The 12,418-nt window shown below is 47.2% G+C and overlaps 1 protein-coding gene across 16 annotated transcripts in view; it reads right to left on the bottom strand.

The window, feature by feature from the left end:
• Positions 1–3,272: 3,272 nt before the first annotated feature.
• LOC106847249 (xanthine dehydrogenase/oxidase-like) overlaps positions 3,273–12,418 on the bottom strand; it is a 73,698-nt gene continuing 64,552 nt past the window's right edge. For 10 of the 16 annotated variants that reach the window (XR_011504114.1, XM_044772197.2, XM_044772198.2 and 7 more), the window contains 5 exons: positions 10,484–10,598; positions 9,642–9,707; positions 8,021–8,209; positions 6,445–6,672; positions 3,273–4,816 (listed from right to left, as the gene is read on the bottom strand). Coding sequence is in view for 14 of the 16 variants with exons in the window: in XM_044772197.2 (XP_044628132.2) it covers positions 4,766–4,816; positions 6,445–6,672; positions 8,021–8,209; positions 9,642–9,707; positions 10,484–10,598 (649 nt within the window). In the remaining 2 variants the exon portion in view is untranslated. The remainder of the gene's footprint in view (positions 4,817–6,444; positions 6,673–8,020; positions 8,210–9,641; positions 9,708–10,483; positions 10,599–12,418) is intronic. The other 6 variants (XR_011504115.1, XM_044772199.2, XM_070512319.1 and 3 more) reach the window with 1 other exon arrangement.

Below are 12,418 nucleotides of genomic sequence, written 5' to 3'. Positions count from 1 at the left end.
CCATCTAGGATGTGTTGGAGGTAGAGAGCTGTAAGGAGAGAGAAGAAAGCCACAGGCTGCTCAGACTCTCAGAAATGTGCTCTCTGCTCCCAGGGCTGATGCAGGAGCATATCAGAAGGATGGGAGCAGCCTGGACACCACTGTTCTTGTGCCCCTCCTCCCAACATTCAGGGCTCAATCTCAGGAAAAGGACCCTTGGTCTCACTCTCAGACTGTCACAAAAGCACGGTAGAGATCTGTATATGTAGGTTAAGTCCAACCGGCTTTTAGTGTCGTTGAAATCTACTACTTCCTTATTGATCCTGTCGAGTTGTCTTACTCATTATTGATCGTAGGGTTTTGAAGTCTCCTACTATTATTGTAGAGCTGTCTATTTCTCCCTTCAGTTTGGTAAATGTTTTCTTCATATATTTTGGAGCTCTGATGTTTGGTGCATGTATATATATAATAGGTGGGGAGGGTGGGAGTGGATGTCAGGCTGGAACAAAGGAGGCAAGGCAAGGATATGTGAGTATTTCTCATGGGCGACACTAGAGCAAGGTGACCTGAGGCTACTTTGGTCCATGGGCATAGGATTGTACCTCCTTCTGTTGGGGTTACATCATCCCCTCCAGGCAGTCCTCCTGCGTGGTTTCCTCCACTGTGGCCAACGAGTATCCCTGCCCTGACACTGGATGAAGGGAAGCTCACATTTGCTGCCTTCCTGTTACTGTCCTGCTGCCTCAGGCTGATTCAACCACAGCTTCTCAAGCAGCTGTCATGGTTTGGGTCTCTGAATGGTTCACTTGAAGCTGCCCCTCCAATGGCCTGGCGGGGGCGAACCCTTCCTCCCACAACACACACAATCTCTCTCTCTCTCCTCCCATGCCTCCTCTTTGGCAAGGAGGGTGTACAGCTTGCTATCTTCAAAAAACTCCTCTCTGGGGCCCGCCCCATGGCCGAGTGGTTACGTTTGCATGCGCTGTTTCGACTGCCCAGAGTTTGACCGGTTCGGATCCCGGGTGCGGACATGGCACCGCTCATCAGGCCATGCTGAGGCGGCGTCCCACATAGCACAACCAGAGGCACTCACAACTAGAACATGCAACCATCTACTGGGGGCTTTGGGGAGAAGGAAACAAACAACAAAAGAAGAAGATTGGCAACAGATGTTAGCTAATGGCCAATCTTCAAAAACAAGAGTCCTCTCTCTCCAATCTCTCAACTCTATATTTCAATCCTTTATTCCTTTGAAGTAGGTGATGAGCTAAAGGTGGCAAGATCAGTTTCCAGCTGCCCCTCCCAGGTCTCACATAGATGACTTAGCACCTCACTTTGAAATGAGGGGATGTTTTACACGTACTATTTTGTTCCTACTTGTGGGGCTTAAGAAGGAATCCCATTTTAGCCTCCTGTCCTAGGCAGTAGTAAGCTTATGCCCCTCCTTGCTGCTGTGTTTTTCTTGGGCCTCAAGCTCTCCACATGTTCTTCCCAGCCAGCATAGCTATATTTCTATCATGTCCCCCAGAAATCTGACCCAATTGCATAAGAGAAGCTCACCTGATGAGTGTATAAATGATTTAATTGCACAAGAGAAGCCTCACTGGACAAGTGGATGTGTGATTTAGTTGAAAGAGTCTGGACTAGGAGTCAGGCGGCCTTGTTTTAAGCCTGTCTCTCCCATTAAAAACCTGTGGGACCCTAAAAAGTTCAGTTACCCTCTCTGGGCTTACATTTCTCAGCTCTAAAATAAAGAGCTTGAGGTTGATGGTCCCCAAGGTCTTTCAAGCTCCGGGATGCTGAGCTGGTTTGGGGGATTGTGCAAGGCCAGGGTCGGGTGAGTTCAAGGGCAGAGATGACGCCAAACCCCTTTGGGTAGTGCCTGACTTTTCCACTCCCATCACTGGACTGCTTTGTTTCAGGTGACAAGATTGTCACAGGATCTGTCTCTTGCCTTAGGGACATGTACTCCCCCAGTTCAGGATAGAGACAAAAGAGTGAGCCCTTGGGCACGGGGGCCCCAGGGTGATGTCAACCTCAGCAGGTCAAGGAAGCTGCATGTTCTGATAGCCTTAGCCCAGGATCTAAAATAGGCAGCAAATGGAATGGTTTCCAGGCTCCTCCTCAGCTAAAGATAAAAATATCATGGGCTCAGGGCTGTTCCCAGTCATAAATCAATCAGCCAGGACTATTTCTGTCCTTATCCCATGCCTGGGGTTCCTCCCACAACCTCCATCCATCCTGTCCTCCCATCCTGGCCTCCCAGCCACCTTAGCTCTGGAGTAGAAGGAGGTTCATCAGCTGCCTTCAGACAACAGCAGCTTGCTCGCCCACGTGAGAATCCTACCCCTGCCAGCAGGTGAACAGATGGGCATCCTGGTGCCTCCACCAGCCTCTGTGGGCCTGCTTAGCATGGGTCTACTCTGATAGGCTGATCGACTCCTGGCTTGTATGGCCTCATTGCAGCCCAGGGGCCATGGTGGCCCTCCAGGAGTAAAGGTCTCTGAGTAAGCCCTCTGCGTGGCTATGGTTGGGCTTCTCCTTCATGGAGTTACAGAGATTAAAGTACGACCTCTTAAGACCACTGGGAGGATTAAATGAGACCTTGCAAGTAAAGCACTAAATTTGGCACCTGATTCAGTTGTAGATACTCAGAAAGTAAGACTTGCCCTCTCCCTACTAGCCATTCCTCAGGAGCTCAGACCCCCAGGGCGGACCCACGTCTTCAAAGAGCCCCTTTGAGGAGATGTTGTCTATCTGAAACCCTGAGATGGCTTCAAATTCAGCTCTTGAAGAGACTTTTGAAGACACTTGGCTACTCCGAGGTCCTAAAGCAGCTCCCTAGTAACTAACCATAGACCCGAGGCTGCTGCGCCCACGGGAGACTACTGTCTCAAGTCCAGTCTTCCATCGCCCTCTGCAGGTTGCAGTGCGGTCCTGCAGGCAGTGCTGGCTGCAACCCTTGTGCAACCCCAAGACCAAGGATCTTCACTTTACAATGTAGACCTGAGACAGTTTATAGATTAAGACAGCTGGGCAAGGCTAGGTGTCGAAAGAGGACAACACCCAGCGTAACACAGTGATTGACAGTTCACAAAGCACTTGCTCATTTGATCTTCATGACCACTGGGCCTTGCCTCTGTTCCTAAGCTCAGAAGGGAATTCAGTCATTGTTCAGCCCTTACAGCCTCACTAATGAGAATTGACACATCTCAGTCTCAGGTTCTGCCCTAGAACATTCCATAAAATCAATGAAACGACATGTGTGGACCTTAGTGTAAATACTAGTTCAATTTCTAAAGCTCTTCCGTTTTAATTGTGCTGTAAGACAGCCAGTATGTCTAGAATACTCTGAGGGAGAGAATTTTGTAAGAAAGTGTGTGTGTGTGTCAATGTGAGTGCATGTGAGTGTCTGGCATGTGCATTCTCTAGAAATGAGGGCTGGCTAAGAGACCACAGATATTAGCATTGGGTGTGATTATGACGATTAATATGCATTTCTCATACGCCAACCAGCTATCATTTACTGTATGAACGACATCAAGCACCAGGCTCAGCTGCATGGTTTCCACTATCCTCCTTCCATGGCCAGAACCATGGACCTTGTCTGGCAAAAGGCTGGATGTTTTATTTATTGAAGGCACATGGCAATGTCACATTGTCCACCCAGCACCACGTAGTGATGAAATCACTATTGGAGCAATGAGAGAAGGTACTTGCCTTTCTCCTGTCCTCTTTACCAACCTCAGGGACTTGGGGGGAACCTAAGCTGAGTTCATTAGGCCCAGATATCTCATCGTAGTCGGGGAGCCACATCTTTGTAGCTACAGATCTCTTATATGATGACTTTTCAGGTCATGTATTGATACACTTTTAGAGCTGGAGAAGACCTTAAAGATATGCCAGTTGAATCCTTTCATTTTGCAGTAAAATGAAGCACAGAAAAAGGGCAGTGAGAGTCCAAGATCACACAGATAGTTAGAGACACAGTTGGATGAGAATGCGACTCCTTGACTGTTTTTGCTCTGGCTGATCTTGATTTTGGTAGCAGCATTCCTAGTGGAAATTACTCTGGGTTCAAATGAAGATTTTTAAAGCTGATCCTTTTTTTTGAAATGCACGAGGGGGAAGAGAAAGAAACCTAGCACATTGTAGGCACTCAATAATTGGGCTGGTTGGCTTTTGGTGTTAGAGAATAATCTTACTCTATGCAGCTTAGCAAGATTGGATCCAATTAACCTTGAATTTATTTCATTCTTTGTTCTCTTCCTATGACCCAAAGGTGAGTAGGGGTTTGAATCTCACTCCACTGCCCCACTGCAAAGTAAGTATGGATCTGAGGTTGTCATATGGCGTACATTGGTGTATAGGAAAAGCACACAGATTTAGAGTAACTTTGGTTTAAGCTTCTGGAGATTTGTGGAATCCTCTTTGAAGGACAGACACTGTCAGAACTTGAGTTTATACAGGGTTTCTGGTGAGTTAAGATATAGCACAAATACTTCCTAAACCTACTTCAAATACATGATTAAGACAGACGTGGAATGACCCTAATTGCATACTAACTGCTTGGGCTAACAGTTCTGATTTGGCTGACTATTATGTTTGCAAATAATATTTTTGATCCAAATCTTCCAATGCATTCAGTGTACTTCCAAACACCATCCTGATGAATCACAGCACTGCCATCCTATGAGTTTTATAGATTCAAGTTCTGCAGCGTTATGCTCCATGCTGCATGGAAGCCCCAGTGTAGCATAAGCAGACTCTGTTGCAAGCTTTCTCTTCAGACCCTCAAAGACCAGGCTTTACAGTTTTCTGGTACACCAGTGACACACTAGGAAAGAACAACAGAAGACTCACTGCCAGGGTCTTTTCATTGCATGCACAGTGTCCCCTCCTGCCCTCTCCCACACATGCCACCTCCCACCGCTGCCAACCACCATTCCAAGACCAAAGACCACTCTGCCGTCCCAACTGTGGGAATGACCCCTGGACAGGGCCCCTTAATTTCCTAGTCAATCCTTTATTTTTATGGAGCACTTTCCATGTGGCAGGCACTGTATTAGGCTATGGAGATACAGGGTTGGACAAACACGGAAGTGGTCCCTTCTTATGTGGCACTCACAGTCCTTCAAAAGCGTGATTGGTTCATAGATTCAGCTGTTTATGCAAATCCTTTGCTGGGATTTTAAATCACTGGTGTGTTGAAACACAGCAGAGGTGCTTGGACTAGAATCTTTGCTTTAGGTCTGGGGCCTCAGAGTGGCTCAATAGATCATTGAGTTCTGTATCAGATTGTCTGCAAGGAGCTAACTTTGTAACCTGTGCAAGCTTACTGGAGCCAAGCAGCACCTCTCCTCTCAGGGAGTGGGGTTTGGGGAACTGTCAGTATTGGTGCCATGTGGGAAGGTTCTGGGCTGTGGGAAATTTGCTGCACAGCTGTGGGCATCCTCATGGCCTGGGAGCTACACATATAGTTTGCGGTTCTCACTCTGCAGCTAAAGCTCTTGGCAGACCTGCAGGGTGGCCTGACTGGAGACCCATCTGTCTCCTCCTCCTCGGTGCTGAGGTCCGGGACGGCAGACTTGTCTGCCCCGAGGGCTCTCCTGTACCCTCCCCATCCCTGGAACACTTTGGGTCCATGACTACCCACTTCATCTCTAAACCCGAAAGGCCTATCAAATACCTAGGAGGAAATCCAACTTGGGTATCAGGAAGAACCCGGTTCTGCTAACTCAACAAAGCCTGCCATGCAAAGGCAATTGGAGAGTCCTATCTTTGCAGTGCCCACTTCATCACAACTCAGAGGCTGGGCTGGTTCTGAGGTTCCAGCGGTGGAAGAAACTGTCCTGGCATGGTCTTTGTCTACCAGGCATTGTCCACTATAAGTATCTCACATGTTCCCAGAATGATTCCAACAACCACGGAACTCCTGTTACATTCTGCTATACACAACTCCAAGCTAATAACCAATCAATACAATGTGATCATCTGGTTTCCTAAAAGGCCACCAAAGTCTTCAGTGGCACGTATGAGTCCCCAGTATCAGCACGGCACATGGTAATTACAGAACAAATGGGGTCCATCTAATAAATGAATAAATTCCTCTTTTTCTCTTCATCTCCATAGAGCCTCACACGGTGTCTTTAAGAAAGAAGGGTCTCAAAAATGCTTGTGGTGGACACTAAAGATTAGGCTCTTCTGGAGTTTTACCCATCACCCTCATCTTCCTGGAAAATAATGGAACCTGTGGGTCATGGCTGTGCACCAAACAGCCCTCCTTCCTTTAAGGAGGCCCAGCTACAAGCTGCAGCTTTCGGGGGTTTCTTGTTATTTTCCTGCAAGTTCAAGGGGTGCCTTAATTGCACAGTGAAGGGCAGCATTGACCCAGGGCTGCCCAGCTGAGACAGAACCTTACATCTCCCCCTCCCCTCTGCAGAGCACCCCCTGCAATTCACAGACCTCTGCCCGGGCCTCCCCGGGACTGTGTGGGCACTTGAGAGGCATCGTTACCAGGGTGGTGAACTTGTCCGCACAGGCATTGCGGATCTTCTCCTGGGTGGCGGGGCTGTCTAGACTGAAAAGTTCCTTCATATTATAATCTTTGTGCTGAGCTCGAGCTGCGCGGATGGCGTCCTTGATGGCAAAGAAGACAGAGGCGGCCAGGAAGAGGGGCGGCTCCCCGACAGCCTGAGAAGACAGAGTGCAGGACAGAGGATCAGGGGAAGTAGCCCCAAGCTCCAGACCAGGAGTGCTGGTGTTGCCTGGGAACCCCAGCCAGCACTAAAGGGCCACACCAAGCAAGGCAGGAAGGGCAGTCAAAATCAATCAGGGGCTCAGAACAACCCATCTAGTAAATGACTCAGCCTTGTTGGCACAGTTTTGTTAACTCTTGCTATGTGATTTTCTCTGACGACAACATGCAAATAGAATGTATCATTAAAAGTTACATTAAACAATTATATTTTATAGAGAAAAAAAAAAACCTGACATGAATTTTAACCATTTCTTCCATTATCAGGCTTTGGGAACAATCTACTTGCAATTCTGACACCAACATTTATAGACACCATATTATACTTACAGCATCTGCTGGAATATATGCCTCATGACAAACAGGAATTAAAACATTTTCTAGCAGAGGTTGTTTTGTCCTCCAAAGCATAGATCAGAGACTACCTCTATCAGAATCACTAGGAGCACTTGTTTAAAATGCGTGTGCTGGGGTGCTTTCCCAGACCTATGGGATCAAGATTTCAGAGGTGGGCCGTACAGAACTGCTTTTTTGCCATGAGCTCCCAATGGTTCTGATGCATGCTAAAGTGGGAGAGCCAACGGCAAGGACCACAAAGTGGCCCAGACCGCCCACCCCCAAAGGAAAGTAAACCATGAGATGACCAAATGGGTGTGTTTAATTGGTTACAAGTGATTTTCTGTCTTTCTTCTTAGACCTAGGACTATATCAATCAGCTTAATTGATTTTCAACCATTTTTTTATACTTATTTGGGACAGGGAGGAAATAGAGAATGGTTATAAGTCTTCAGGCATGCCGATCAAGGCTTAAGGTCAGGTGGTAGCCACTGAAAGAGGTGAAGGGATGTTCATTGAGGTGCTGCCCCATCTGCAGGGAACATGCTGCTTCTCCTGGGACCACAGGGGTGCTGTATCTGTGAGGTCATCTCTAGGACCAAGCACCAGGGATGCACACCTGAGACATGGGTGTAGGTCAAGATTTGACCCACAGGACTGGATTAAGGAATCCCTCTGAGTGCACACAAAGGAGCTGGCTTTGACCACATGGAGGTGGGGGTCACCCTCCACCCAGTTCCCTGGTTCTCAGGCAGGACTTCCCACCCCTCCACCACCCTCACCAAAGCTAGTATCAAGCCCTCTTCTCTCTTCCAGATAAGCCCCCTGCAGCTCCACATGGCAAGCGGCTGGAACATCTCATCACCATCTGTGGCCTCCCACCATGCAGACCAGAAGGCAGCACAGACCCAGGGCAATCGGATGCCCTGGATGCATAGATGGCCCTACCTTGGATGCATAGATGGCCTTCTTGTTGGGGGAGTCACGGAGCAGGGACACTCTGAACTCAATGGGGATGCTGTCAAATGTAGGGATCTTGTAGGTGCTGGGGCCACGGGTGTACAGGCTTCCCTCGGGGGAATACTGCAGCTCCTCCAGGGTGAAGAGGCCAAGGCCCTGGACAAATGCCCCTTCCACCTGCAGGGCAGACAGAGACTGTTGCTACCTTGCCCCCTCTCCCCCTCCAAGGACAGGCACTGCTTCCCACAATGCGCACCAAGCCCTCTCTGGAGTGGGGCCTGGAAAGAAGCTGGAAACAGCCCTCCATTGCTTACCTGGCTCCAGCCCCAGCCCAGGATAACCTATCTGGAACTTCGCCAGGCATTGGCATGGGCAGAGTAAAGGCGTTAACACTGAAGGCGTTTCTGAACTTGTCAGCGATTCCAAGAGGGTCACTCAATGGTAGGCATAATTTCCCATGAAAACTTGCCGCAGGGCAGGTGGAGATGTTCCTTCTATGTTGCCACTGGAGAAATGGCAACCCTAAGCTGAGAAGCCAGCTCACGGGCTAACGGTTGCTGAGAGTCCCTCAAGGGCCCACACTCCTCCTGTGTGCAGAGTGGGACCACGCGCTTTTGAGCAGCCCCACAAGAGACAAGGAATTCCTTGGACAGTAGATTCCAGGCTTTTTGAACTCCCAGGCCTGCCTGCCCTCTGAGAGAAAGCGTGTCCCTGCTATGGCTTACAGACATCTTTTAGGGCACCTGCCATGCTCTGCTGGCCCACAGGTCCATTCTCTCAGCCTCACTGCTCAGAATTGTGACAAATGGCACCGCCACAGTTAATCAAGCCTGTTCCAGGAGCAGACCAGGTGCTAATCATCTTGTGTCTGTGGTGCCAAGTTCAGTGCCTGCCATAGTAGGGGCTCCCCCCTGTGGTTGTTCAATGAATTAGTGAACAGATTGACTAGCAACTAAGTTTCTGGGTACTCAGGAAGGGTCCGTCTGTGAGAAATACGATTTACATTTTCTACCAGGTGCTCCGTACTTCAGTTCTGGCTTCCTCTCTCTGTCTCCTGTTCCACCTGCTCTGCCCAATACTCTCAAATTTTCCAAAAGTGATTTCTTCAGGACATTCATTTCTTTACTCCTCTTACTCAAACACATGTCTTTTGCCCCCAGTGGCCCCCACTCACTCTTGGTAGCATTTACTTCTTGCAGAACAAAAAGCTGTCCTAGGTGGAAAAGGAATGATGAGGGAGAGAACTCCTCTGACCTCACTGCCCACACATCGATCCCAAACTGAACCTCCATTCTACGTTATGCTCCCTCTCAAACTGTGCATGTGTGTGTGTGTGTGTGTTTGCACCCAATGTTTTCACCATTCATCACCTTGCTCTCTGAGGTGTGAGAGCCCTTTCCAAGTTAATCCACATTGACTTGTCTTCTGCCTCAAGAGTTGGGTGGGCTCTCATCTATCTCAACCCCACTCTCAGGGAGACTCACTTGGTACCATGTTCAGATCTGCTTAAAAATGACATTGCACAAGATGCTGTGGCTGGTGACCTTAGGAGGGGATGGGGCACACCAGTGTCCAAGTCCATCACCACTCTGGTCCCCCACGAGCTTACCTGTCCAATATCGATGGCGGGGTTCAGACTGGAGCCAACATCCATGACGATGTCTGTGCGGAGATTCTAAAGCAGAAGCAAAATAAAAGCAGTTTGAGCAGAAGGGGATGTGAGAAATGATAGATGGGTCTTGGAGACCCTTAGATTAGTAATGCCAACCCAAACAGTATTTTCACAAGCTGAGTGCCCTGGGCTCGCTCAGGCAGGGGTGTTCATGTCCCTGCCAGTCTCCACTGCCATCGTCACTGCCGAAGTTGGAGTTCATAGCAGCTCGGGAGGGTATGGGAGTGGAGAGGCTCTCTCAGTAATTGGAAATAAGTGTGCACACACCCACACGTGAGTAGGAATGGTAGGTTCCCAGGTTCCTGGGGCTTCAAACCTGGGTCTGGGTGGATCATGCAAGAAGGAGTCAACAAGCTACACGTCATGGCTGAATCCAGCCCATCCCCTGTTTTTGTAGGGCCTGTGAGCTAATAACAGTTTTTACATTTTTAAATGACTGACAAAAATAAGAAGAGGAATATGTTGTGACACCTGAAAACTATATGAAATTCACATTCAGTGCGCATAAATAACATTTTTTTGAACACTGCCACACTCGTTTGTTTACACATGTCTATGGCTGTTTTCATGCCCCAACGATAGAGTTGAGTGGTTGACACAGTCTTTGTGTCCTAGAAAGCCTGAAATACTTACTCTTCGATCTTTTATATGAAGTTTGCCAAGCTTTGGTGTAAGGCGTTATTTTCCCAACAAGAAAATTTGTCTTTATCAGCTCTTGGTATTGCAATTGAGTTGTTTCTCTTTTCCCGCTTAGTACTAATGTTTTGCAAACTCCTTACCTTATGATCCCCTGTTAAGCAGTCAATTTCCACTTCAGAGCAAGCCACCCCATACGAGAAGTAGTTGAAGGGATTCCCTGAGTTTGTCTCAAAGCTGTAGCCAACATCGGGTGCTCTGGGGGAGAAAACAGAAAATACTGCACATGTGTTAAGATGAGCATGCCCCCCACCCATACACACTCACACAGCTTGTCCTACAAAATCTCAAGACCCCAAAGGTTTTATTTTTTCATTCAGCTGTTCTTAAAAAACGTCCATGTGTTTTGAATATTTTGAACTCATTATTGAAACCCAGATATTCCAGAGAATTTTGTCTCTTGTCTCTGCCCTATTGTACCAATGTCCCTTATAGGAATCATCCTGTACAGCCGAGCAGTGTTTAGTATCAGCGTGCTGGCCTCTACGTGGTAGAAACAGGTGACAGATTTGCCTGAGCTCATGAAGGACATGAAAGTCACACTCCAAAGGACCTACTGAATTAGAATTCAAGATCTTCAGAACCAAAGGTGCTGCCTGTGCTGGCTCCTAGGCTGTTCACACAAGTTCACCTGCTCACAGGGCTGCTCACCTTTCTCAAGGTGAAAGCTAAGAAGATCAGTATCTCATGCAGCCTGGGTGCATCTTTAAGCAGCCACTTGTCTGCATTACGCTTCATCCACTGGCCCCTTCTAAACGTCAACAAGTGATTTGAGGAAACTGATACTAATAAAAGCAGATGTTCTTGTATACTTTTTTTCTTTTTCAATCCTGAGTATCTTATACAATTCCAATTTTGCATGAGTCATATATATCTGTGTATACGTGTGTGTGTGTGTGTGTGTGTGTGTGTGTATTCTCACACCCAGAGTTTATAGTTCTGTATCTATGTTGTTCTACACATTACACAGAAATAATGTGAGCTGATATGATCAGAATCTGCATGAAAACAAAACCAATACAGACCTGAGGGAAAGGCTTATCCCAGGAGAAATCATCCTGCTTTGACCTCTGACTTCATCATCTTCATCTGGGTTCCCTTATATAACCCAAGTTTTATTAACTCCAAAAGTAAAATGGGAACTTATGAGTAAATCGGCACTAGTTTGTGTTTGTGTTCAGTCAAATGTTACATAACCCAGGGAGCACTGGGAAAACATTACTTTGCCTAATATATATGTAATAGATGTATGTGTGTATAACACATATATACTATATATATTACATATAGAAAATATACATATGTTCATACATTCACACAAGACCTTTTAAAGCAAACATTGCACTATTTTCCAAATCCATTGATCTGTGAGAGAAAAGGTCCTAGTTAAACTTCCCAGAGAAAGCTAAAACATTACGGCTGACAGTAAACATGATCATATCTTTTTACAGCTTCTAAATCAGATGGGCAGCGTCTCTAGCTCTTTCTGCTGCTCCTGAATTTTAAAGTTGCAGAAGACGTGTGCTCTTTTCTAACGCTCACTGTAAGTTCCACCGAATTCTGCATTTTGTAACAAGATCACATGCTCTAAATCCTCCTTCCATTCTTCTGAAGGAAAGCCTCCATAAATGCGTAGTACAAACTAACACACGTGGGTAACTCAGAACACCAGACACTCGGGTTCTTGAAGGAGAATGCTGAGGGAGGAATGGTTGGTAATTGTCCTGCTATGTCATAAATGAGGAAACAGGTTCAGAGAATCACTGATTCCCCAGGTGGAACAGCACACTTTAAGACCAGAGCTGGAACGCAGATCTTCTGATACGGCCACAGCTGCTTTTGCCTCCTTGACACATCATTTGGTAATCCGTGTATTTTAGAGCATCTTTAAGTTGAAATTAGTGGAAATCCATGGAAGAGATAAGAGTTTTGGTGGAACTGCTCTCTCCTGACCAAAGGCCGACAGAGTTCAATGTTGGAGGGAACTTCTGAGGTTAGGATGACCACACACTGTGAGA

The sequence above is a fragment of the Equus asinus genome, chromosome 6 (assembly GCF_041296235.1).
Source record: "Equus asinus isolate D_3611 breed Donkey chromosome 6, EquAss-T2T_v2, whole genome shotgun sequence".
Lineage (NCBI taxonomy): Eukaryota > Metazoa > Chordata > Mammalia > Perissodactyla > Equidae > Equus > Equus asinus.
Note: the sequence above shows the minus strand (reverse complement) of the source record. Positions and strands in the feature narration are given on the sequence as shown.